The sequence below is a fragment of the Betta splendens genome, chromosome 24, assembly GCF_900634795.4.
Source record: "Betta splendens chromosome 24, fBetSpl5.4, whole genome shotgun sequence".
Classification (NCBI taxonomy): domain Eukaryota; kingdom Metazoa; phylum Chordata; class Actinopteri; order Anabantiformes; family Osphronemidae; genus Betta; species Betta splendens.
In genome coordinates this window covers 7,942,207-7,965,037 of record NC_040901.2, presented here as the reverse complement: position 1 = coordinate 7,965,037, position 22,831 = coordinate 7,942,207, and the positions used below count along the sequence as shown (strand labels likewise).

The 22,831-nt window shown below is 47.8% G+C and overlaps 1 protein-coding gene across 3 annotated transcripts; it reads left to right on the top strand.

Moving 5' to 3' along the window:
• Window positions 1-9,528: 9,528 nt before the first annotated feature.
• Window positions 9,529-16,274, top strand: LOC129603719 (deleted in malignant brain tumors 1 protein-like). 3 transcript variants are annotated; one of them, XM_055506551.1, is made up of 17 exons: window positions 9,529-9,651; window positions 9,796-9,873; window positions 10,105-10,131; window positions 10,221-10,532; window positions 11,036-11,329; window positions 11,417-11,731; window positions 11,817-12,107; window positions 12,183-12,497; window positions 12,585-12,884; window positions 12,975-13,289; window positions 13,366-13,680; window positions 13,768-14,076; window positions 14,159-14,452; window positions 14,523-14,858; window positions 14,930-15,034; window positions 15,150-15,209; window positions 15,294-15,432. In XM_055506551.1, the coding sequence occupies exons 2-16, from the start codon at window positions 9,822-9,824 to the stop codon at window positions 15,164-15,166; spliced, it is 3,597 nt and encodes a 1,198-aa protein (XP_055362526.1). In that variant the 5' UTR covers window positions 9,529-9,651; window positions 9,796-9,821; the 3' UTR covers window positions 15,167-15,209; window positions 15,294-15,432. The 3 variants fall into 3 exon arrangements, with proteins under 3 accessions (XP_055362526.1, XP_055362524.1, XP_055362525.1); XM_055506549.1 differs by having other exon boundaries at window positions 9,535-9,651; window positions 15,119-15,209; window positions 15,294-16,274; XM_055506550.1 differs by having other exon boundaries at window positions 9,617-9,696; window positions 15,119-15,209; window positions 15,294-16,274.
• The last annotated feature ends 6,557 nt before the right edge of the window (window positions 16,275-22,831 follow it).

The following is a 22,831-nucleotide window of genomic DNA, read 5'->3' as shown; positions in this document are numbered from 1 at the left end:
CATCTTTACTCGCCTTGAGGTAGACCAATCAGACATATCAAAAACTTTATATAGCCCACAGCAGCCCCAGCCTCATGGTGAAAGAGCAGGAGGTGAGGAATGTATTAAAAACTATAAACCCAAGGAAAGCTGCTGGGCCTGACGGCATTTCTGATTGCGTTCTGAAGGACTGTGCGGACCAGCTAGCAGAAGTCCTGGCTTTCCTCACCTGTGCCTCATCCTTGCACTAAATCAACAGATTGCCATCACTTAGTACCTTACATAATAAATTATCTGTCCAACCTTGTTTCTCAAGCATTTCGTTACTCCTCGATTACTCCTCCCTCTGTTTCAAACTGCATTACAACCTTAATTGCTTGCTCGCTTTTTCCTCTCCTCCCCTCCTGCAGTACACAAATGAAACCTTGAACTTATTCAAAACATACTATCCACAGGAACACAATACTTGTCAACCTTAGAGTTAATACATCTGACACTAAGTGACAGTGTGCTTATCCTCACACAAAGCAGGACCACCTCAGAAATAGGTCTGAAGAATGTCTTTGTCACACTTGGGACTCATGAACTGTTTTTCTTAGTCCTTTTGCATTTTATTTTATAGTCCCTTCCGTTTTTAGGTTCATCCTGTTTAGTTCCTGCTTCACCATCAGTCATTTGACCTCATCAGCTGTTTCTAATCAGTCATTAATGTTGTTATTTAGCACCCAGTACTCCCAGTACTCACCCTGTTGTCTGCCTGATTGTTGCGTGTTGTCACCACTATCCAGTGTTATCCTGATTTCCAGTTTGTGTTAGACCCAACTCTTGCTCTCTGTTCTAATCCCTGTTGGTACCTCTGCATGTGTTGTTGGGTCTTCTGTTGCTGACAATCGCCTGCCTGACCTTTTTGCCTGAGCCTTGTCTGTACGTTGACCTGCTCCAGCTGTACCGACCTTTGATTGTCCGACCACGAAACCTTATTAAAATCTCTGAACTCCAAGCCTAATAATAACTTTAACAGTGATTCCCATTGGCCACTGATTCCGCTTAGAATGATTCTCTTTCATCAGAACTACACTATCTGTCACGGAGCGGCAGATAAAGGACCCACATGCACAGCACCGAGGCAGGATAATGATCAAACACAGGTTTATTGCTATAAGCGGAGTCAGACGGTCCAGGTCATACACAAAAGGCTCAGCAAAAGGTACAAAGGGGAGCAGGCGATCTCGAGTCCAGTACGTAGGCGAGGTTCGATACACGGGAGGTCACGGCAAAAGTACAGGCAGGGATAAAGCAAAACTCACGGTCAGATAGTAGTCCAGGGTCAGGCAGGAAACGACGGTGAAAGCAAACGGGAACAAAACACGAGGAACACGGAACACGAAACACGGGAAACTTCAAGAAGACTCAAGGAACTCGGGAAACTAAAGACACTCAGGAAACTCACGACACTCAGGAAACTCGCGACACTCAGGAAACTCGCGACACTCTGGCAAAGGACTATGGGAACAGGTGGTGGCTAAATACACAGAGTGATTACGTAATTACTGACAGGTGTGGATACTGGGAACAGGTAAGTGACAGCTGACAGAGAACAGGAAGTTTAACAAAATAAAACAGGACATGGCGTGACAACAGGAAACAACTAGAACAAAAACCCAGATCATGACACTATCATCCAAATGTTTGTGGTCACCCAGACAATTTTGCATTTTCCTTTAAAAGTAACACTTTTATTTACCACCATGAGTTGTTAAATGAATTGAAAATGCGGTCAAGAGATAGACAAGGTTAGGAGTAATGATTTTTATTAAAAATAATAATTTTTACTTTTTTCCAATTGTCCTCTGTTCAATGTCTGTTCTTTTGCCGATATTAATCTAAACATCCCTGTAGACATTGGCATTTTGTGGGTACTATTTAATGAAGCTGCGAGTTGAGTTGCTTAGTTGACTAGCGGGATCTCACACTTCTCTTTCTACTCTGGTTAGAGCCTGTTTGTTCTGTTCTCTGAGGGAGTAGTATACACCATTGTAGGACAGCTTCGGTTTCTTGGCAATTTCTCGCGTTGAATAGCCTTCATTTCAGCCTTCAAAAAAAAAACAAGAATAGACTGTCAAGTTTCACATAAAAGTTCTCTTTTTCTGCCCATTTGAGCATTTGATCGAGCCCACAAATGTGATGCTCCAGATACTCAACCTGCTCAAAGGAAGGTCAGTTTTATACTGTAGCTTATCTAACCAGCTAAACTATTTTTAGCTGTGCTAACATGATTGCACAAGGATTTTCTAACAATTTATTGGCCTTCTGATTGAATGAGCAAACACAGTTTACTATTACAACACTGGAGTGATTGTTGCTAGAAATTGGCCTCTATGTACCTATATATGTCAGGTTCTGGCTCTGTTATCAGGTTTATTTTGAAAGCACCTTGTTTTTCTGTCATATCATCATGTTTTGGGTTCCAGTTTCCACTTCCTGTCTTTATTTTGGTAGTCTCCCGGTTTCTGTTTTCGGTTCCAGCTTTACTTCCGGTCCCCATTAGCCTCACCTGTTCCATATCAGTAATTATCCTCAGCATTCTTAAGCACCCTCAGCCCCAGGATACCTTGCCAGATCGTTGTAAGCCAGACTACACTTTCCAGCAATTAGTTACTCTGTTCATGTGCCTTGACCCTGTTCCGTTTCTGACTCCTGATTCCTGCCGACTCCCTGATCTGTACTACTGCTTGGATTGCTCCTGGATAACGAACCTGACCGCCTGACGACGAGACAGTCCGCTCCCTCACGGTACCGTAAAACTGCGATCTTCTGTTGCCGAACCTCTGCCTGCCCCCGGATCCGAACCCGCCTGCCCCACCGGTACCGAAGCCCCGTGATCGACTGTGCATGACCCGGATTGTCCGTGATTCTGAATAAACCGTTTAACCCTACGTTCTGCCTGTGGTCTCCGTGCTGTGCATGTGGGTCCTTTCATCTGCCGTTCCGTGACAGAACGATCTGGCCAGACTTGGACCCAGCCAGCGCCAACCTGCACCCAGGTCTGTTACGAGTTTTGTTCCCGTATTTTCCTTTTTTTCCGTTTGTTTGGCTCCGTGCGCAAGTCACTCGCCGGAGCAATGGAGTTTTCCTGCCCGAGTCTGCCGGTGGATATTCGTGGAGACCTAGAGAGGTTCGCTAAGGCATACGCGGAAGCGCACAGCCTTGAGGACCGTCTCCGCCACGTAAAGCAGGGCATCGAATTGCTGACGGCTGAGTTTTGGTGGCGTGCGTATCCCGGAGTGCAGACGTACTATGAGAGACTTCATTCGCTGCAGAGGGAATTGGCGTGCGCGCTGCATGCATCGTCCGCCCGTGTCTCCGCAGCTGCTCCTACCGCTGTTTCATCGCTTTACGTTCCCGTTCCTGTCGCCGCTCCGGCGGCTCCAGCCCAAGTTCCAGTCGCCGTGGCCTCGTTTCACCATGCGGACCCCGTTACAGAGGTCCGGTCCACACCGCTCCCAGCGCCTCAAACGACGGACAGTCGCAGCTGCTCCGGACGGCGACGGCGGAGGCGCGGTTCCAGGATTCCGGGTCCCGTGGTCTCGGTCATGGGGACCGAGCAGCCTCCTTCTCCGACAGAGGAGCCCCTTGATTCTCCGACTGACTGTGTCCCTCTGATAACAGGCATCCCAGACAGCGTCGCCCGACGGGTCCACCTCCTCTGCTCTCCTCCAGTTGCGTTTCTCTTTGCCCATCTCATGAACACCGCCGATTCGGCAGCAGACCAGGGCACGAGAGAACAATTGTTCGAGGAAGCAGCCGCTCTCGTCCTGAGGGAACCTGTCCTACGTGAGGTCCTGCAACTCCCGGTCCTGCAGCCAGCAGCCGCTTCATGTCCCACCTCTCAGTCAGGTCAGTCGAGCCCAGTTCAGGTCTCAGTCCAGTCGAGCCCAGTTCAGGTCTCAGTCCAGTCGAGCCCAGTTCAGGTCTCAGTCCAGTCGAGCCCAGTTCAGGTTCCAGCCCAGTCGAGCCCAGTTCAGGTTCCAGCCCAGTCGAGCCCAGTCCAGTCGAGCCCAGTTCAGGTTCCAGTCCAGTCGAGCCCAGTCCAGTCGAGCCCAGTCCAGTCGAGCCCAGTCCCAGTCCAGTCGAGCCCAGTCCCAGTTAAGTCGAGCCCAGTCCCAGTTCAGTCGAGCCCAGTCCCAGTTCAGTCGAGCCCAGTCCCAGTTCAGTCCAGTCACGCGCAGGTCTTATCCCAGTCAGAGGACTCCACCTGTCGAACGGGTGCTGTGCACACCCGATCAGGCCCGACGTCTCCTCCGTCGAGCTCGGCAGCTGTAAGCAGTCATGCCGGCTCCGGAGGGGACGCCGTCCCAGTTCCTGTCGGCCATGTTGCGGCCGTTCCTGTCGGCCACGTTGCGGCCGTTCCTGTCGGCCATGTTGCGGCCGTTCCAGTCCCTGTTCCTGTTCCTGTCGGCCATGTTGCGGCCGTTCCAGTCGGCCATGTCGCGGCCGTTCCAGTTCCTGTTCTTGTCGGCCAAGTAGATGCCGTTCCTGTCCCTGTCGGCCAAGTAGATGCCGTTCCTGTCCCTGTCGGCCAAGTAGATGCCGTTCCTGTCCCTGTCAGTCTCGGGGTGGCAGTCCCGGCGGACCTCCAGGAGGAGGTCGCGCCAGCTGCAGTCCCCGCGCACCTCCAGGAGGAGGCCGCGCCAGCTGCAGTCCCCGCGCACCTCCAGGAGGAGGCCGCGCCAGCTGCAGTCCCCGCGCACCTCCAGGAGGAGGCCGCGCCAGCTGCAGTCCCCGCGCACCTCCAGGAGGAGGCGGCGCCAGCTGCAGTCCCCGCGCACCTCCAGGAGGAGGCCGCGCCAGCTGCAGTCCCCGCGCACCTCCAGGAGGAGGCCGCGCCAGCTGCAGTCCCCGCGCACCTCCAGGAGGAGGCCGCGCCAGCTGCAGTCCCCGCGCACCTCCAGGAGGAGGTCGCGCCAGCTGCAGTCCCCGCGCACCTCCAGGAGGAGGTCGCGCCAGCTGCAGTCCCCGCGCACCTCCAGGAGGAGGTCGCGCCAGCTGCAGTCCCCGCGCACCTCCAGGAGGAGGTCGCGCCAGCTGCAGTCCCCGCGCACCTCCAGGAGGAGGTCGCGCCCGTCGCAGTCCCGGCGGACCTCCAGGAGGGGGTCGCGCCCGCCGCAGTCCCGGCGGACCTCCAGGAGGGGGTCGCGCCCGCCGCAGTCCCGGCGGACCTCCAGGAGGGGGTCGCGCCCGCCGCAGCTCCGGCCGCACCTGCATCTGTTCCTGGCGGCCCGGCTCCGGCCGCACCTGCATCTGTTCCTGGCGGCCCGGCTCCGGCCGCACCTGCATCTGTTCCTGGCGGCCCGGCTCCGGCCGCACCTGCATCGGTTCCTGGCGGCCCGGCCAGACTGCCACGTCTGTTCTCGCTTCGGCAGCTGGACTGGTGGCCTCGCCCTCGGCGCTTCCTGCCGTTTGGGTGGCGCTGCCTCCTGCGGCGCCGTCCGCCTCGGCTCCGCCGTCGTCATGGCCGCTCGCCTGGGGAACGCCCCCTCCTCGCCCACCACGATCCTGGGACTCCCCTGCTGCCACCCTCCAAAAGAGGGGGGGGGTTTCTGGGCCCCATGGGACCGTTGGGGATGAACTCTGAGCTTCCTGCTACCGGTTTTATGAACTCCTGATTTGACCCTCCTCCAGTCCTCCCTCCGCCCACCCTGCTTGTCTGCCTTGAGGGGGGGGGATTCGGTCCCTCCTCCTGTGACCACCCTCCGCCCGCCCTGGTTTGGAGGGGGGGGGGCTTCCGTGGGCGCCGTGGAAGACGCCCTAGAGGGAGGGGTACTGTCAGGTTCTGGCTCTGTTATCAGGTTTATTTTGAAAGCACCTTGTTTTTCTGTCATATCATGTTTTGGGTTCCAGTTTCCACTTCCTGTCTTTATTTTGGTAGTCTCCCGGTTTCTGTTTTCGGTTCCAGCTTTACTTCCGGTCCCCATTAGCCTCACCTGTTCCATATCAGTAATTATCCTCAGCATTCTTAAGCACCCTCAGCCCCAGGATACCTTGCCAGATCGTTGTAAGCCAGACTACACTTTCCAGCAATTAGTTACTCTGTTCATGTGCCTTGACCCTGTTCCGTTTCTGACTCCTGATTCCTGCCGACTCCCTGATCTGTACTACTGCTTGGATTGCTCCTGGATAACGAACCTGACCGCCTGACGACGAGACAGTCCGCTCCCTCACGGTACCGTAAAACTGCGATCTTCTGTTGCCGAACCTCTGCCTGCCCCCGGATCCGAACCCGCCTGCCCCACCGGTACCGAAGCCCCGTGATCGACTGTGCATGACCCGGATTGTCCGTGATTCTGAATAAACCGTTTAACCCTACGTTCTGCCTGTGGTCTCCGTGCTGTGCATGTGGGTCCTTTCATCTGCCGTTCCGTGACAATATACAGTACAGTAGATATTGTACCAAAAAACAGACTTTGGAGCTAAAATAGTCATTTACCACATTAGCATTGTATAAAGTATATTTCTAAATAGTGTAGAGTTATCTAAAGAGTTATCTATCCAAAAAAGAGTGCGTTTCCTTTAAAAAAATTTCTAAGTGACCCCAAACATTTGAATGGTAGTGTATGTCTCCTTTCTTGAGATTTGATTTCTTTACACGACACTTCCGCCGATGCTGCAGTGTATTTAAATACTCATTATGCCACCTGGCCCAGAATGCCTCTACTAAAGCTTGAACTCTCTTCCAGTGGTTTCTGAGCATATTGCCTTTCAGACAGGAAAAGGTGTGTCACACCTGCTTTCCGTGTTAGCAATATAGCTGGAGTCAAGATGAGCCTAGCCCCATGCTATTCCCTTCATTACTGTTGACAGACCTCGTTGACACGGCCATTACAGCTTCTAGCTTGCTAACCAGGAGTGATGCCTGTTTCAAGTGGTGAGAATGTGTCAAAGTACCCCTGGTCTAAATGAGGCAATGGGACTGTCAGAGATGTTCCTGGAATTGACTTTTGCTGAGATGGTTCCTGCCACAGCTTCACAGCCGGTTCCTGCCACAGATTCACAGCGTGTTCCAGCCCCAGAACCGTAGCCTGGGCCATCCACTGTGTCTGAGCCTGCATCAGCCACTGGTCCCCTGCTTGCCACGACGGCTCAGCGTGCTGCTGCCCTTGTCACCGAGTCAAGTCTGGCATCTGCTGCACCTGTCACCAAACCTCGTCCAGCTCCAGAGCAGCACTCTCGTCCAGCCATGACTCCAGAGCTGCTGCAAGCCTCAGCGATGCTGTCATGCCCTGCCCTAGCTCTAGCTTATCACGGTACAGGCTCTAGCTCTGCTCCTGCGGTCAGCTCCAACTGCTGCTCCAGCCCACGCATGTCAAGTCCGAGTGCAGTCATGTCAAGCTCCAACTCAGACATGTCACGCTCAAGAGGTTGCCATGCACCACCACTGTTCAGCCCTGCTCTCCTGTCCCAGGCCTGCGCTCCGCTGTCCTCCTGCAGCTCAGTTCTACTGTTTTTGCCTCTGGTGGTCCAAGGGACTTCCCCTGGTCACCCTACTCTCTGCTGCTCGACTGGGGGCCCTGCCTCGGCTGCAACGGTGGCGCTGACTATTTTGTTGCTGGCCGCCTCAAGCCCCAAGCCTCCTGGATTGTCCTCATCTGGGACTTGTTCTGCCTTGTGTTTTGTTCTTGTAATTATAATCATGGTTATGTTTTTTTAGTGTTTTGCCTTCTTTTTCCATCCCCCAGTCTTCCCTACGCCCTCCCTTCCCTTCCTATAGTTTCAATTATTTTAACATTTTTCCTGAGTAAAACTTGTTGAATCTACTCATTTCCTAATCTAATATGGCGAAAAACAGGAAGTGAGGTGTTAGCAAGGGGAGCCTCAGCCTCGATGCTGAAATTGTCAGTAAATGGGCTGATACAAGGCAAAATTTATTTCTATTTCACACTTTGTCTCCAGTATAATGTTTGCGGACTTTAGAAGGATTTATTCTACACCATGACTTTGTACAAACTGCCAAATGTGTTTATTGGTGTTTTTGTGACATAATTACTTTTCTGATAGCGCTAAAACCGACAGAGAAAACTCGAAGGGGAGACTGGACAGGTCAGTGCCTCATCCAGAAGGAGGCGCTGCTACTACCCTTTAACACAGGCTATCCTCACAGATGGGTTTCAATTTCCTAAAGAGATTTACTGAATGAAACTGCTTGAGAAGTAAATTTGAACCTTGAGTGAAGTATTCTGTTATCCTAATGAAGAGCAAACCTGTAAAACTGATTAAAGCAGTATGTCAAGTTTTAAAAACAACACACTAGAGGTTAAAAATTGAACATTTACACCTCTCTATACTTTACAATGAGTATGAATTGTGAAAAATACTGTACATGGAGGCTAAAGGTCAGGTCTTACTTCTATAAAAGATATGTCCTTTCAAGACCAAATACAGTATGTTCCTTCAGGTGAGATATGAATGATGATAAATGTGAAATGTGGCCATTATTAATATGCATTCTGATAATTAAATAGTGAAAAAGACACACTTTAAAGGTATTATGATAGTAAAATCTGACTCCAGAGGAGTTTGTGCCTCACCAACCATGAAACTCACTGCACGCCACTGCTCGTTTTGACTGTTGCCTGCCAGACCACACTTTTGCCCGCTGTGTTTTTGGAGTCTTCTTTATTAAGACCTGTCTCTCATGCTGTGCATGTGGGTCCTACATTTCTTCATTTCTGTCCTGTTCCTGACACAGGTTTTTCGAATGTTTCGGATTCCTCCTTCCAGAATCCGAAAGGGCGTGTCCCACCGGTAGGAGCCCCTAGGGCGTGCTGGAAGAAGGTCTCAGCTGACCTGGGAACGTCTTGGGGTCCCACTGGAAGAGCTGAAGTACGTATCCGGAGAGAGAGAGAGAGAATTCTAAAGCTCTCTGCTTAGACTGCTGCACCCACAACCCAGCCCCGGATAAGCGGATGAAGGTGGATGGATTGATGGATGGATGGATGGATGGATAAATGCAATCAACAAATATACCAAAGAGGAAGTTTTACAAATGCAGCAAATTAGGAAATCAGATATCTGTACAAACATTTGGCTGTGCCAGGCAATTTAAATTGCTGAATAGACGGTTAAGTTACGCAATATCACTTAGGCTACATCCTTATACTATAATTTTATGAATAAAATAGAAATTAAAGGAACTCTTAAAAGGAAGCACTTTAATTTATTTTCAATTATAAATAAATAAATATACAAAAGAAAATCTGGGGTAATATATTATCCCGGTACAAACTTTGTGTAATGACACACACACCATAATGCCAACTTATTATACTGAGATTAAAGATGTTGTGGTTGCTCTGTTTGTAGTCAAAATCAGGGCAAGAATCCTGAAAATGAATCTAAGTCAATAGAACTTGTGCAGCACTTTCTGGTCCTCACAGCTTCCCAGCGCTGCTTGAAGGTTGAGATGGTTGGTGGTGATAGTGTTATGCTGAGTGTCTCACAGTGATAGAAGTGTGTGTAAATTACAAAACCTTCACTCGGGGGATTGGAGTTTTGCAACAGGAAGTGTGAATAAGTCTCTATGTCTTTTTTAGCTATAAAGTTGTGTGAATAATAGTTCCAGTCAGAAAGAAAGAAGAAATCTCACTGGACTGATATCTACTGAATCTTATTAAGGTGAGGTGAAGAAACAAGAAACTGAATCATCATATTCATATGCGGGTATCTTTAAGATCTTATCATTTAATCAAGGCTTTTTTTAGTGAATCCCTACAAAATTTTAAATGCTTGTTCTGCTTCATCTTGACTGTTTCTTGGCAGATTTTGAACTTTTCTGAAGACCTATTATGAGTTTGCTTCCTGCCGAAAAACTAGTGCTTGCTCTACATTTAACCATAGGTAAGTTTGATGGAATCTAATTTTTCTGTGCAATACATATACTGTATATATATGAATTAATGACAAAAAGACAGGACATAGCTTAAATTCCACAGTCAGATTTATAGTGAACTTTATAATTGAAAGTGTGAAAGATTGATTGAATTTTATTATATAGTGCCTCATACTGTCTGAAATATCCAAATGTTGTCAGAATGAATTACATAATAAATACTGATATTTCTGCTCTAGGCCTGCTCATCCTGCCCCTACTTACAGGTCAGTAAGCTCTACTTTCCTAAAAACTGGTTTGGTATTAATAAATAACGCGGTTATGCAGGTACTTTTCCCTCATTTTTCGAATCCAGAATGTGATAAAGTCAGGCTTGTTGGGCCGTCGCGTTGCTCTGGCAGAGTGGAGGTCAGCCATGAAGACAGCTGGGGCACAGTGTGCGATGACCACTGGAGCCTTAACAACGCTGCCGTGGTGTGCAGAGAGGTAGACTGTGGCTCGGTGCTTGAGGCCAAAAAAGCCGCCTTCTTTGGGGAGGGGAAGGAAAGGATTTGGCTGGACGATGTGCAGTGCATGGGTAAAGAGTCCTCCATCCTCAGGTGTCCGCATAACCCATTTGGGCTAAATGACTGTGGCCATACTGAAGACGCTGGAGTCATCTGTTCAGGTAAGACTGAGTTCACTCACTTATCTCTGCCATATTTGCCTTGCTCAACATACTATGCAGCTACTTTGGACCTTTGTTGTTGTCCTGGGAATATGAAGATACATCCACATGGCTCAGCGCAAAGCACCGAGAAGAAAAAGCTGATTTTGTGTCCAGTTTTGTTATTCATTCTGTGTTGGCTTAACTAACCTGAACTGCTACAGTGGACGGAAGTGTTTGGGTAAAAGGGTAAAGCTGTGCATTAACAAACCTAAAACCTAAAATGTGGAACTGCCCCAGTTTACCAGTTCACAGAAATTGGGAAACGCAGCGGGGTGAGAAAAACACAGAATTTGTCTTACATCTAGAAACCGTAAGTGTCAGCAGAAAACCAAACTGAAATCTAGTGGAGAACGAAAATGTTAATAATTGCCTGGCACATGTTGAATAGACGAGGCTCTAACCTCTCCCTTCACAATACACCAGCTAGAAACAGTTGCAAACTACTGTATGTGTGTTTGCAGAAACTTTGAGGGTTGTCAACGGAAGCAATCGATGTAATGGCAGAGTGGAAGTCTTCCACAATGAGCAATGGAGGCGGGTGTGCAGCAGTGACTGGGGCAAGGAGGAATCAGAGATACTGTGCAGAGAATTGGACTGCGGTTCTCCTGGCCATTCGGCTGCAGCACAGACGTTTGGAGAAGCTCATGACCTGCCTGGAGTCAAGACCAATTGCTTTGGAAACGAGAGCTCCTTTTCACAGTGCACCTTTCAAGAATTCAAGGAAGACTGTATTGATGCCACAGTTCTCTGTACAAGTAAGTGATTCATGCGTTTGGAACTTTGCTATAAAACTTTGTTACAATAACTCTTGACCTGTGGACCTGTTCTGTGAAACCAAACAGACAGTAAACCAGTCCGTCTAAAGAATGGGACCCATCGATGCTCTGGGCGGGTGGAGGTCTACCACGACGGACAGTGGGGAACTGTTTGTGACGACAGATGGGATATGCAGGAAGCAGCTGTTGTTTGTCGACAGATGAATTGTGGGAACCCGGTCGCAGTCAAGTACAAAGCCCACTTTGGCAAAGGTCAGGATCAGGTGTGGTTGGATGATATCGACTGTATTGGTCACGAGAAGAGCCTGATTGACTGCCCACATAGAGGCCTCGGACAAACTGACTGTGACCACTCTGAAGATGCAGGTGTTGTATGCTCAGGTAACAAAATACAAAACATTTATAACAATGATGACTTTGAGAAGCTGTGAATATCACGTTTACCTGCTTTATCTTTACCTTCCAGGAAATGTTAGACTAGTTGATGGACCCAACTTGTGTTCTGGCAGACTGGAGGTCTACCACAACGATAAATGGGGGAGGATCTGTTCAAATAACTGGAGCAGCAAAGAGGCTGCAATGGTGTGTAAAGAACTCAACTGTGGCACTCCCAAAAGAATCCAAGAGAACTTTGGCGCTGGTAGCAGCGAGCTGGGAACTTATACAAGCACATGCTCTGACAGTGTGAGCTCCATCGGCCAGTGCACACTTCAACAGCACTCGGGAACATGTGACAGCATTTCTGTTTCGTGTGCAGGTAGGAGAAAAGTCGATAGAGATGCTACTCCCATGTGACTGGACATTTAACTGAACAGTGTGACCCTGTCCTCAGCCTTTTCATCACTGAGGCTTGTGAACGGCACAGACCGTTGCTCCGGCAGAGTGGAGATTCTGCATGACGGCCAGTGGGGAACGATATGCGACGATGACTTTGACATGAGAGACGCCCAGGTGGTGTGCAGGACAATGGACTGTGGGTCACCTCAGACCATCAAGCACAGCGCGTTCTTTGGTGAAGGTGAAGGAGAGATATGGCTGGATGATGTAAACTGCTCCGGCAATGAAACGTCTCTTGTGCACTGCCAACACCGGTCCTTTGGAGAGAGTAACTGTGGCCATGAAGAGGACGTTGGTGTGATATGTTCAGGTATCATCACATCCCTTCACATCATATCAGTAACAGAAACACACTTCAGTTTCATTTCACTGCTAATTCTGTCTGCTTTGCTTCCAGATTCCATTAGACTGCTTAATGGCACTGACCACTGCTCAGGCAGAGTGGAGGTCCACTACAACGGCCACTGGTCACCAGTGTATAACGTCAACTGGGGAATGAATGAAGCCCTAGTGGTTTGTCGAGAAATTAACTGTGGCGATCCTGTTCAGGCTACAGACTTGTTCGGTGAGAGTGGAGATCTGAGGGGGTATAAGATCAGCTGCATTGGAGGGGAGAGGTCGCTGACACAGTGCACACTCAGAGACTACAACAGAACCAGCATTGACCAAATTCAAGAGGCAACTGTCCAATGTTCAGGTTTGACTTTACTCAGCATACTGGTCAATAAAAGGAAACAGATGAAGACATACGCTGATACTGGACTTCTGTCTTGTCTATGATTTTCAGGCAATGTAAAATTATCAGGCGGGCCGAGTCGCTGCGCTGGAACAGTGGAGCTTTATGACGAAGGCCAGTGGGGCACTCTCTGCGCTAACACATGGGGTATGAGCGATGCAGCTGTGGTGTGCAGGCAGCTGGAATGTGGAAAAGCTCATAAGATCAATATCGACTTTGAGTCTGGGCACCACACCGGACCAACCTGGGTGGAACAAATTCAATGTAATGGACTAGAGGTTGCGTTGTCACAGTGCCGACAAAGACCTTTACAAGACAGAGATAGAACCTGCTACTCAAATTCGCTTGCCAGTGTTGTCTGCACAGGTAGGACATGATTTCATCCATGAATAGGGCCTTTAAGAATTTCAACAGTTTAGTGTTCAGTTTACTTGTTTTGCAGGAAATATAGTGGTGCGGCTGGTTAGTGGTGAGAATGAGTGCTCTGGCAGAGTAGAGGTCCGACATGGTGCGGACTGGAAAACTGTGTGTGACACAGACTGGACCATGAAGAAGGCTGAGGTGGTGTGTGAGCTGCTGGACTGTGGCCACGCCGTTAATGCAACCAGTGCTGCCGCGTTCGGCCAAGGCAGCGGGTCATTGGTGGACACCAAGGATTCCTGCTTTGACAATGTGACGGCTCTGCAGCAATGCTCAGTCAAAGGTTTCACAGCGGGAACATGTGGGCATGAACACGACGCTGGCGTTCTCTGTGCTGGTGAGTATGCACAGATGATGTCCTCAGAACAGGGTGACAGAGAACAGGATGAATGTCAATTCTAAAAATTTTATGTTTCTCATGCAGCAAAGCTCCGTTTGGTCAGCAGTTTCAGCCAATGCGCCGGCAGAGTGGAGATCCTTCATAAAGGCCAGTGGGGGACTGTGTGTGATGATGAGTGGGAGATGAGCAACGCCGACGTGGTGTGCAAGCAGCTCGGCTGTGGTCTTGCGGTGTCTGCGCCCACGTCTGCCTACTTCGGTAAAGGCACTGGACCGATATGGCTCGACAACGTGGAGTGTTCGGGTGAAGAGGCTGCTCTCACGCACTGCGAGCACCCTGGGTTTGGAGAAAATAACTGTGGGCACGGTGAAGATGCTGGTGTTATCTGTTTAGGTAAGAGGTTTGATCTGATTGTATGGTTGAACTCTGGGCGTTTAACGATACAAAACTTCAAACCCATCTCCATGTTTTTCAGGTTCTCTAGAGAAGCCCCAGATCTCCTTGAGTCCTGGTCCGGAGGTGAACTGGGGCGACAAAGTTGAAATCACCTGCACTATAGTAACAGAGCACCTAGGTGGAACATTTGTCCTGAGAAAGACGCAAGAATCCACCAAATTGGAGATGTTCTCTGAACATGAAGCTGCTACCTTCATCTTTTCTAAAGTGAACTTTAACCACACAGGATCATACTTCTGTGAATATCACAATAAACTGCAAAATCAAGTCATCTTCTACCCTCAGGGAAACACTGTTAATCTTTCCGTCACAGGTTGGTCCAGTTGAACTTCTACTGCAACCAGGTCTTATCGTTTTCATAACATTCTGCATTTATTGTGCAGTGAAACTGGAGAAGCCCAGAATATCCCTGACGTCTCCTCAGGCCATGGTGATCTACAGCCCAGACAAGATATCTGTCACCCAGGGAAGCAGCTTCTCCATCACCTGCTCGATGCATTCCACTTACGCCAAAGGCGTTTTCCAGCTGATGAGGTCTGACAAGCAAATGAGTGAAACTCAGCCGGCGTTCACTCACTTAACTTTCAGTGAGGCCAACTTTGACTTCCCGACGATAGGCTATGAACACCAAGGAGAGTACACCTGTGTCTACAGTGTTAACATCTCCTCATTGCCCTTCTGCTCCGCTCCTTCCAAGACTCTCCAAGTCACTGTCCAGGGTAAGAGCCATTTCTGCACATAGCTTCTTTTTTTTTCACTCTACTTCATGAACTTTTTATTTTTGACACAGCCCCGTCGTCCTCAACTGTCGGAGGAGTTGTTGGAGGTGTCGTGGTCTTGCTGGTGGTGCTGGTTATAGGATACTTGGTCTGGAGAAATAGATGGAGGGCTGCTGGTAGGTGGCAGATAAACACGCCTACATTTTGTTCGAATGTGTAGCAATGTGATAAACCACAGGGATGCTTTGCTCCCTCCTCAGGTACAACAGTTCAGTTTCAAGTTTTCAACAGGTTCGGAGCAGCAATGAGGCCAAATGTGGAAGACAGAAGCGATGGAACACTTGATGGAAGGTAGGAGAACAGCATGAGGAGATCAATGTTTGCATGATCATCATGCCAGACGTCACATATTGACTGCAGTCTTGTCTTCCACAGAGAATGGAATGTGCATTCGAATGAGTATGTAAACAATTGCCGTACAGAAGCCAAGAATCAAGATGCTGGCGACACTGGCAAGACCATCCCCGAAGACCTGGCTGGGCGAGTGTGCTACGAGTTCGAACCACTCATTTGCATAGGGCCTAAATGAAACAGGACCTAATGGAAAAATATTGACCGTTTTATGCTTCAACACTGTATGCGTTTGATCAGCATCACATGAGTTATAAGCAGATAGATTGGTATAATCCAAAGGTTGTTTTGTGAGGATCTAGAGTGTATTTTATCGTTTTGAGATGATTCATACCTGTTGGAAAAATACTGCATTTAATCATTGAAACATTGTGGCATTTATTTTGCTGATTTGCTGTAACATCTTTAGCTGTGTCCATTGTGTGCTCCTTTATGCTTTCTGATTTCCTTTCTGCTTGTTTTGTGCAGGAAATAATTTTTCTATGTGCTATGTAGTCACGCACCTCCCCAGGTGGAAACTAACTGTATGAGCTGTACCATTTTCTTTCTTCAGTGAGAGGAAGTTGCCTTCTGTAGCTGTAAATTGCAGTCCTTGCAAGTAAAATCCCAAAGAAGGGTTTGTTGTTTATAAGTTCAGTAAAACTACAGTGTGTTTTACTGACCTAGATAAAGCAGGTGGGCAGGAGTGCAGCTTCTGCTTAAGCACGTGACCTAGAGTAACCTGACCTTGGGAAAGTGAAGGTTTAGAGGGGAGCTGCCCCGCCCTGGGATAAAAAGGCAGCGTAACAAGTGTCATCACTTTGTTTTGGATTATGATTCGATAAAAATATAATAAAATAATGGTAAAAAAACACCCTAAAAGGTCAAGATGATGATCTAATGTCTGGGGAGCTGAATCCCAACCCGTGAGCAACAGGTATATAAGGTGATGTTGTAACCAGAAACTCTCAGTCTGACTTGTCTTCTGTCACTTTTCTGTGGAATAAACGCTTTGTCAACCCTGGATCTCACTGCTCTGGACTTAGTCATTTTCTAAGACCCTGCTGCTGGGACTTAGAACAATTTTGGGATCTTGCTTTGGACTTTATTTTCCACACTTTGGGAGTTTACAAATTTTATAGAACCTTACCTTATTACTAAGGATTAAGTTATCTTTTCACCTCTTTGGGAAGTTACTTATTTTCAAAAAACGAAATGTTCTTCACAAAACACAAAACAGCCTGTGGCTGGCTGGGTTTAATTGTAGCCAAATTATTTTGTCAGGAACAAGCAAGTTGTTGGACCCAAACACACAGCACAAGGCAGGACTGAATTCAGAGAAGATTTAATAATGTGAGTGCAATACAGCAGGCAACAGGGTGGCTAAGTCAGGCACGATTCAAAAACAGTCCATCCAAACACATAGGCAATAGTACCGAGAAGGAGAGTCCCAATTAAAAAAAAAATCCAAAGAACAGGCAAGGCAGGGTCAAGACAAGGTTAAACGATTATTTTATTATGAATGTGTTGTCCGTTTTTTCTTTCACATGTTTTTTTAACAATGTAATGTCTGACACCCCTTAAACACCACAGCAGCAGCAGAAGGATTCGGCCTCCAACTCACAGACAGGCCAATAAAGCTGCTTTGTTTATTGCTCAATCTCTTCACCATCAGAGTCTTATTTTTTACTAGTTTGCTTAAGTTCTGAACTCACAAACACGAGCAGGTCATCACACCAATTAGCAGTGCTTCTTATGTGATGCTACACGTGAAAACAGTTTCTGGTGATGCCCTTCCTGTCTGGCAACACTATGGCAAAGAGACACAGTGAGTACTGGTGCTTAAAAAACAGAACTAAAGATTGATTGAAAACAGCTGGTAAAACACAAGACTGGCAACGTAATGCAGGACGAAACTTGGATGAGAACAAAACACCAAAATTAGTACCAAAATAAAATGAAGATAGAAAATAGAAAACAAAAGGACATCTGTAAATGAGACATTTGTCCATAATGATTTTGTGTAACCCACTGTCAGAACACACTGAGGAGGACCCAAATGCACAGCGCGCAGACGTGGTGAGGAAGGAATCAGGGTTTATTGGCACAAACAGAGTCAAACGGTCCAGGTCATACACGGAGAAGCACGGTCTTTAAGTACAGGCAAGGAGCAGGCAATATCAGGTCCAATAGGCAGGCAAAGGTTCAGTTCACAGGGAAGCACAGCGACGGTACAGATGAGGACTAGGCAAACTCACGGGTCAAATGGTCAAGCAGGGTTCGTATCCAAGCGAAGGTACAGGCAGGGATCAGTGGTCAGGATAATCAGGATCAAACACATGAGACGATACGGGAACGCTGGATCGAAGTGCTATGAGTTGACAATCTGTCAGCTAGAGTGTGTGCGAGGTGAAGACTAAATACCGGTGCTTGATTAACTGATTACTGACAGGTGTCCTAAATGAACCGGGGAGTGAACAACTGAACCGAGACAGGAAGTACTGCAAAGTAAAACCAGGAAGTGGCATGGAACGTGACACCCACATAAAATTAACACATATGATAGAAGAATGTATTAGGCAGTCAAAAATAGTTGGTATGGCTATTATTATATTTATATATATATCAACATTCTTCAGAGGAGCGGCAGACGCACACTGGATGGGGGTGGGCGGATCGATTCTAATATTGATAATATCGAAACCAATGCTAGTGTTGATATGGATGGATACCCCAACAAAAATATTGTTACTTTGGTTGATTTCTTACTTCTGTACGCATTTTGTGGTGCCGAATGTAAAAGGAGCACCTATAACTAGTTTTCTCACATTTAACTAAATGACACAACATGTTTTCTCACATTTAGTAAATGTGCAAAAATCTAATTGTAAATGTTAAATATAAGTGTAAATGTTAAATATAAATTTTAAATGTTAAATCTAAATGGTAGATGTTAAATCTAAATGTTAAATGTAAACATTAAATGTTAAATCTAAATGTTAAATCTAAATGTTAAATGTTAAATGTAAATGTAAATGTAAATGTAAATATAAATGTAAATGTTAAATGATCGCCGGGTGCAAAACTGAATAAGTAGCCTCCACGCCCTATGATCCTAGGTCAGTGACGCTGACTCAAACACCTCAAACAGTACGCATAGCTCCGCCCACATCTGACTCTGGATCGGTGGACGACAATACTGGAGAGAAATCCAGCTGAAAGCCATCATGGCTGTCAGCTTCAACTCCGTCCCGTTAGCGGAGATTAAGGGGGCTGTAATGGCAGGTGTGCGGGCTGAGGCTCCGCTTCAAACTGCTGTTCTGTCTTAAAAAAACTGACTTTGTACAACCTGCCAAATGTGTTTATTGATGTTTTTGTGACATAATTACTTTACTGATTGCGCTAAAACAGACTCGAGGGGAGGTGGGATAGGTTTCATCCAGATGGGGCTACTGCTACCACCCTTTAACATAGGGTGTCCCCACAAATGGGTTTCAATGTCCTAAAAAGATTTACTAAATGACATTAAGTAAAAAGTGCTTGAGAAGTAAATTTGAACCTTGAGTGAACTATTCTGTTATCCTAATGAAGAGCAAACCTGTAAAACTGATTAAAGCAGTACGTCGCAGTAAGTTTTTAAAACAACATAAAACTTCACTGAGGGTAAAAATTGAACATTTACACCTCATTTCCTGCACAAAACAACCACCAAGCATTTACCCCCGGGGGCGCTGCCCCTGCTCGGGTGGGGCGCTGCCTGCCCTAGCAGTCCGACGCCCTCTGGTAACTGCTCGGGCCTGTTGGGGGGGCGGGGTTGGCGTACTACTCGGGCTACGACCTTCATTGGGCCCTGGGCAGAGGTTGGACCTCAATGCACAACCGCCGAGTATTTGTGTAGGTTTGAGTGTAGCACTACACGAGGCAGGCATGGGCATACTTGAGCGAGAGAATGGGTAAGTGTGAAAGAAGGGTGAGGATGGCTCTGGCTGTGCTGCGTGTGGTGCCTGGGCAGTAGTACTGCGGTCCCCGGGTCTCGGCTGTCCCTTCCTGGGGTTGTGGGCGGCGGTGGGATGGGTAGCAGAGCCAGTCGGGAACCTGGCTCTGCGGACCGTGGTGCTTTGCTTCCCAACTACATTTCTCCACATTCATCCACTTAGGTCTGCAAGGGGCGTCCTGCTGATGGAGGGACCGGGGATACCGGGAAGTGGTTCCGTCCCTCCCAAGTGGGATGCTCTGCAGTTTTAATTGCATTAGTCATACACACTCGTCCAGGAATCTGGGGGCTCCTTTCGGGGGGGCCAGATCACATTGATGGCTCTGTCTGCTGGACCCCTCGGAGAACTGGCGATCTCCCAAAGTTCCTCATACTTGGTCACATACACATACAATTAGGGCCGGGGGTGGGCTCTTTCACTGCGGCCTGGGGCTGATGCCAGTTGTGGCCACTGGCCCAGGTGGAGAGATCACCACCCAGTTTTAAAAGCAAAAAGACATTTAGGGTGGGTGGGGCACTGTCCGGGGGACACACCGTCAGCCAGCGGTCGTGCTCCTGGAGGTGTCACCCACTTTTAGTGCACTCTAGTTCCACATACTCACGTCCAAGCTGGGTGACAGGGTTCTGGGGTGTCTTTTCCGCTCCCCTTTGCTTCTCCTGGGTTGGGGGAGTTGGGCGGGGCTCCGTAGGAGCTGTGGTACCTGCTTGGGGCCAGATGGGCAGCAGGCCGGAGACCTACCCTCCCCATGAATGAGATCAAGCGAATGGTGTGGGTGCGAAAATGTATCTGAGAGTGCATGGATTCACGTATGATTGACTAGTTTGTTGTGAGAGAGTTTATGGTGTGTGTGTATTGATGTACGTGTGGGTGGGTGTATGCGTCTGTGTTTGTGTGAGTTTGTATGCGTGTGGTGCGGTTGGAGTGTGGGGGGTCCGGTTTTCCGCCCGGGGTACGTTGATCGTCTGCCAGGGTGGTCTCTTTTCTGCTGACCCCCACCAATTCCTGGCCTTGTGCTGCAGGCCGGTGTGGTGCCAGGGGATGAGGTCGAGCCGATGGGGTAGGCCCCGCTCTGCTCGTGTAGGGGTGGTGGACTGGGGGTGGGCCCCATTCTGGGCGCGGGGGCATCTTCTGGCGGGCTCCCTACAGACCGTGGGTCCTCGGGCTCCACTCTTTCAGGCCGGCCCTCCCACTGGTTTGCCCCTGGTTCTTATAGGGCGGACAGCATTGACCCACGGTGGCCCACTCTGACCTCGGTAGCTGTCTCTGTGGCTGCTGCAGCTCTGCCTGGGGGGCTCTGTGTGGACGGCTTGGGTCTCAACACCTCTGCTTGTTGGATGGGCGTAGTGGCCGAGCTCCTCACATCACCCTGTCTTCCACAAGTGGCATTATTCATGCACCAACGTCTGCCTCACCCTTTGGGTGAAAAATGTTAAGCTACAGCTTTACTAACCTTGTAGTGGGACACTCAACACCTGAGATGATAAATAGGCTTTCCAAACCCAACTGTAAGTATTACTGATACTTATCACTACCAATAGCAATAATGTGTGAATATGGAAATTGTGGTGTTGTACGTCATGACTATTATTAAGTAATATGGGATATGTATAACAATGCATATGTGTATGTATATGATATGTACATGTTTGTATGAGTGTGTGCACATACCTTAACACTATTTTTAGTTTTAGTATTAATTTCCAAGGTAAACCACAGTACAACAGTTGTTTAGTTAGGAATGTGTTAGCCTAAGGTACATCCCTGTTTATTTATTTTGCACTGATTGTTTACTTAACAGATTTGCTTAGTTTCAGCAGCTGGTTGCACCCCCAACCCCCACCCCACCCCTCGCGCACACACAACCTAAAGCAGAAACTTAACCCGTCCACCAACACAGCAACATCACACATATTTGGGATTAGCTAAATAAACCATTCAATAAACAATTAATCAAGAAGAGTATTTATTTTTTATAGATGTACCCCTCTTGTTAAAGCAAAGCTGTCCATCACAATATGGCATTCAGCGTAATATATGCGGCTTGATAAACTGCTGGACAGAACAAAAAAAGAACATTTACACCTCACTATACTTTAGAATGAGTATGAATTGTGAAAAAAAACTGTACATGGAGGCTACAGGTCAGGTCTTACTGCCAAAAAAGATAAGTTCCTTCAAGACCAAATATGTTTCTTTAGGTGAGTTAGGAATGATGATAAACATGACATGTGGTCAATATTAATATGCATTCTGACAATTAAATAGTGAAAAATACACACACTTTTAAGGTATTATGATGATTATGAAATCTGACTCCAGGAGCCCCTAGGGCGTGCTGGAAGAAGGTCTCAGCTGACCTGGGAACGTTTTGGGGTCCCACTGTGTCAGGTTCTGGTTCTGTTTTCAGTTTTATTTTGTAACTCTTCCGGTTTCTGTTCATCAGGTTAGTTTGCGCTTTTGTTTTGAAAGGACTTAGTTTGTCACCCGTGTTTTGGTTCCAGTTTCCTGTTTTATTTTGTAAGCACTTCCCTTCCTCGTCACGCCACAGCAGTTTCCGCTTTTTTTCCGGTTTTCAGTGACGCACCTGTGTCTCATCTGGTTAGCCCCCGTTCCACGTCCCGGTCTCATTACACCCACCTGTCTGTCATTAGTAATCACCTGTGTATTTAAACTACCACCAGTCACCATAGTCTTTGCCAGATCGTCGTACGCCAATCATCACCTTCCAGCATTTCATCGTCCTGCCTGTCTGTTTCCCGATCCTGCTTCGTGTTCCTGGCTGCCGATTCCTGTACTGTAAACCTTGCCAATCCTCTTGTCGAACCCTTGCCTGCCCGTGGACCTGATTCAGCCCGCTCCCATTGTGCCGAAATCCGAGAATCATTTGTGTATGACCTGGACCGACTGTTGTAAGAGAATTGCATTAAACCCTTAATATTCTAACATCTGTCTGACGTCTCGTGCTGTGCATGTGGGTCCGATCTCTGCCAAACCCTGACACACTGGAAGAGCTGAAGTGCGTATCCAGAGAAAGGGAAGTCTGGAGCTCTCTGCTTAGACTGCTGCCCCCACAACCCAGCAACAGCCCCTGAAGATGGACGGATGGATTGATTGATGGATGGATGAATGTGATTAACTAATACACCAAAGAGGAAGTTTTACAAATGCAACATTTGGCTGTGCCAGGCAATTTAAAATGCTGAATAGACAGGTAAGTTAGGCAACATCACTTAGGCTACATTCTTATAATATAATTCTATAAATAACATAGAAATTAAAGGACCAGTTAAAAGGAAGCAAAAAGTTTGCAAATAAATAATTACACAACAGAAAATCTGGGGTAATCTATTATCCCGGTACAGACTTTGTGTAATGACACAAACACCATAACGCCAACTTATTTTACTGGGATTAAACATGTTGTGGTTGCTCTGTTTGTAGTCAAAATCGGGGCAAACCTCCTGAAAATGAATGTTAATCAATGGAACACTTTTGGGCAGCACTTTCTAGTGCTCACAGCTTCCCGGCGCTGCTTGAAGGTTGAGATGGTTGGTGGTGATGGTGTTATGCTGACACACAGTGATAGAA

Excerpts from the sequence above, each read along its gene's own strand:
- LOC129603719 (XM_055506549.1), top strand. The coding sequence starts at position 9,822 with ATGAGTTTGCTTCCTGCCGAAAAACTAGTGCTTGCTCTACATTTAACC. Across the intron at positions 11,732-11,816 it reads TGCAGGTGTTGTATGCTCAG|GAAATGTTAGACTAGTTGAT; the intron begins GTAACAAAATAC and ends TTTACCTTCCAG. Across the intron at positions 12,498-12,584 it reads CGTTGGTGTGATATGTTCAG|ATTCCATTAGACTGCTTAAT; the intron begins GTATCATCACAT and ends CTTTGCTTCCAG.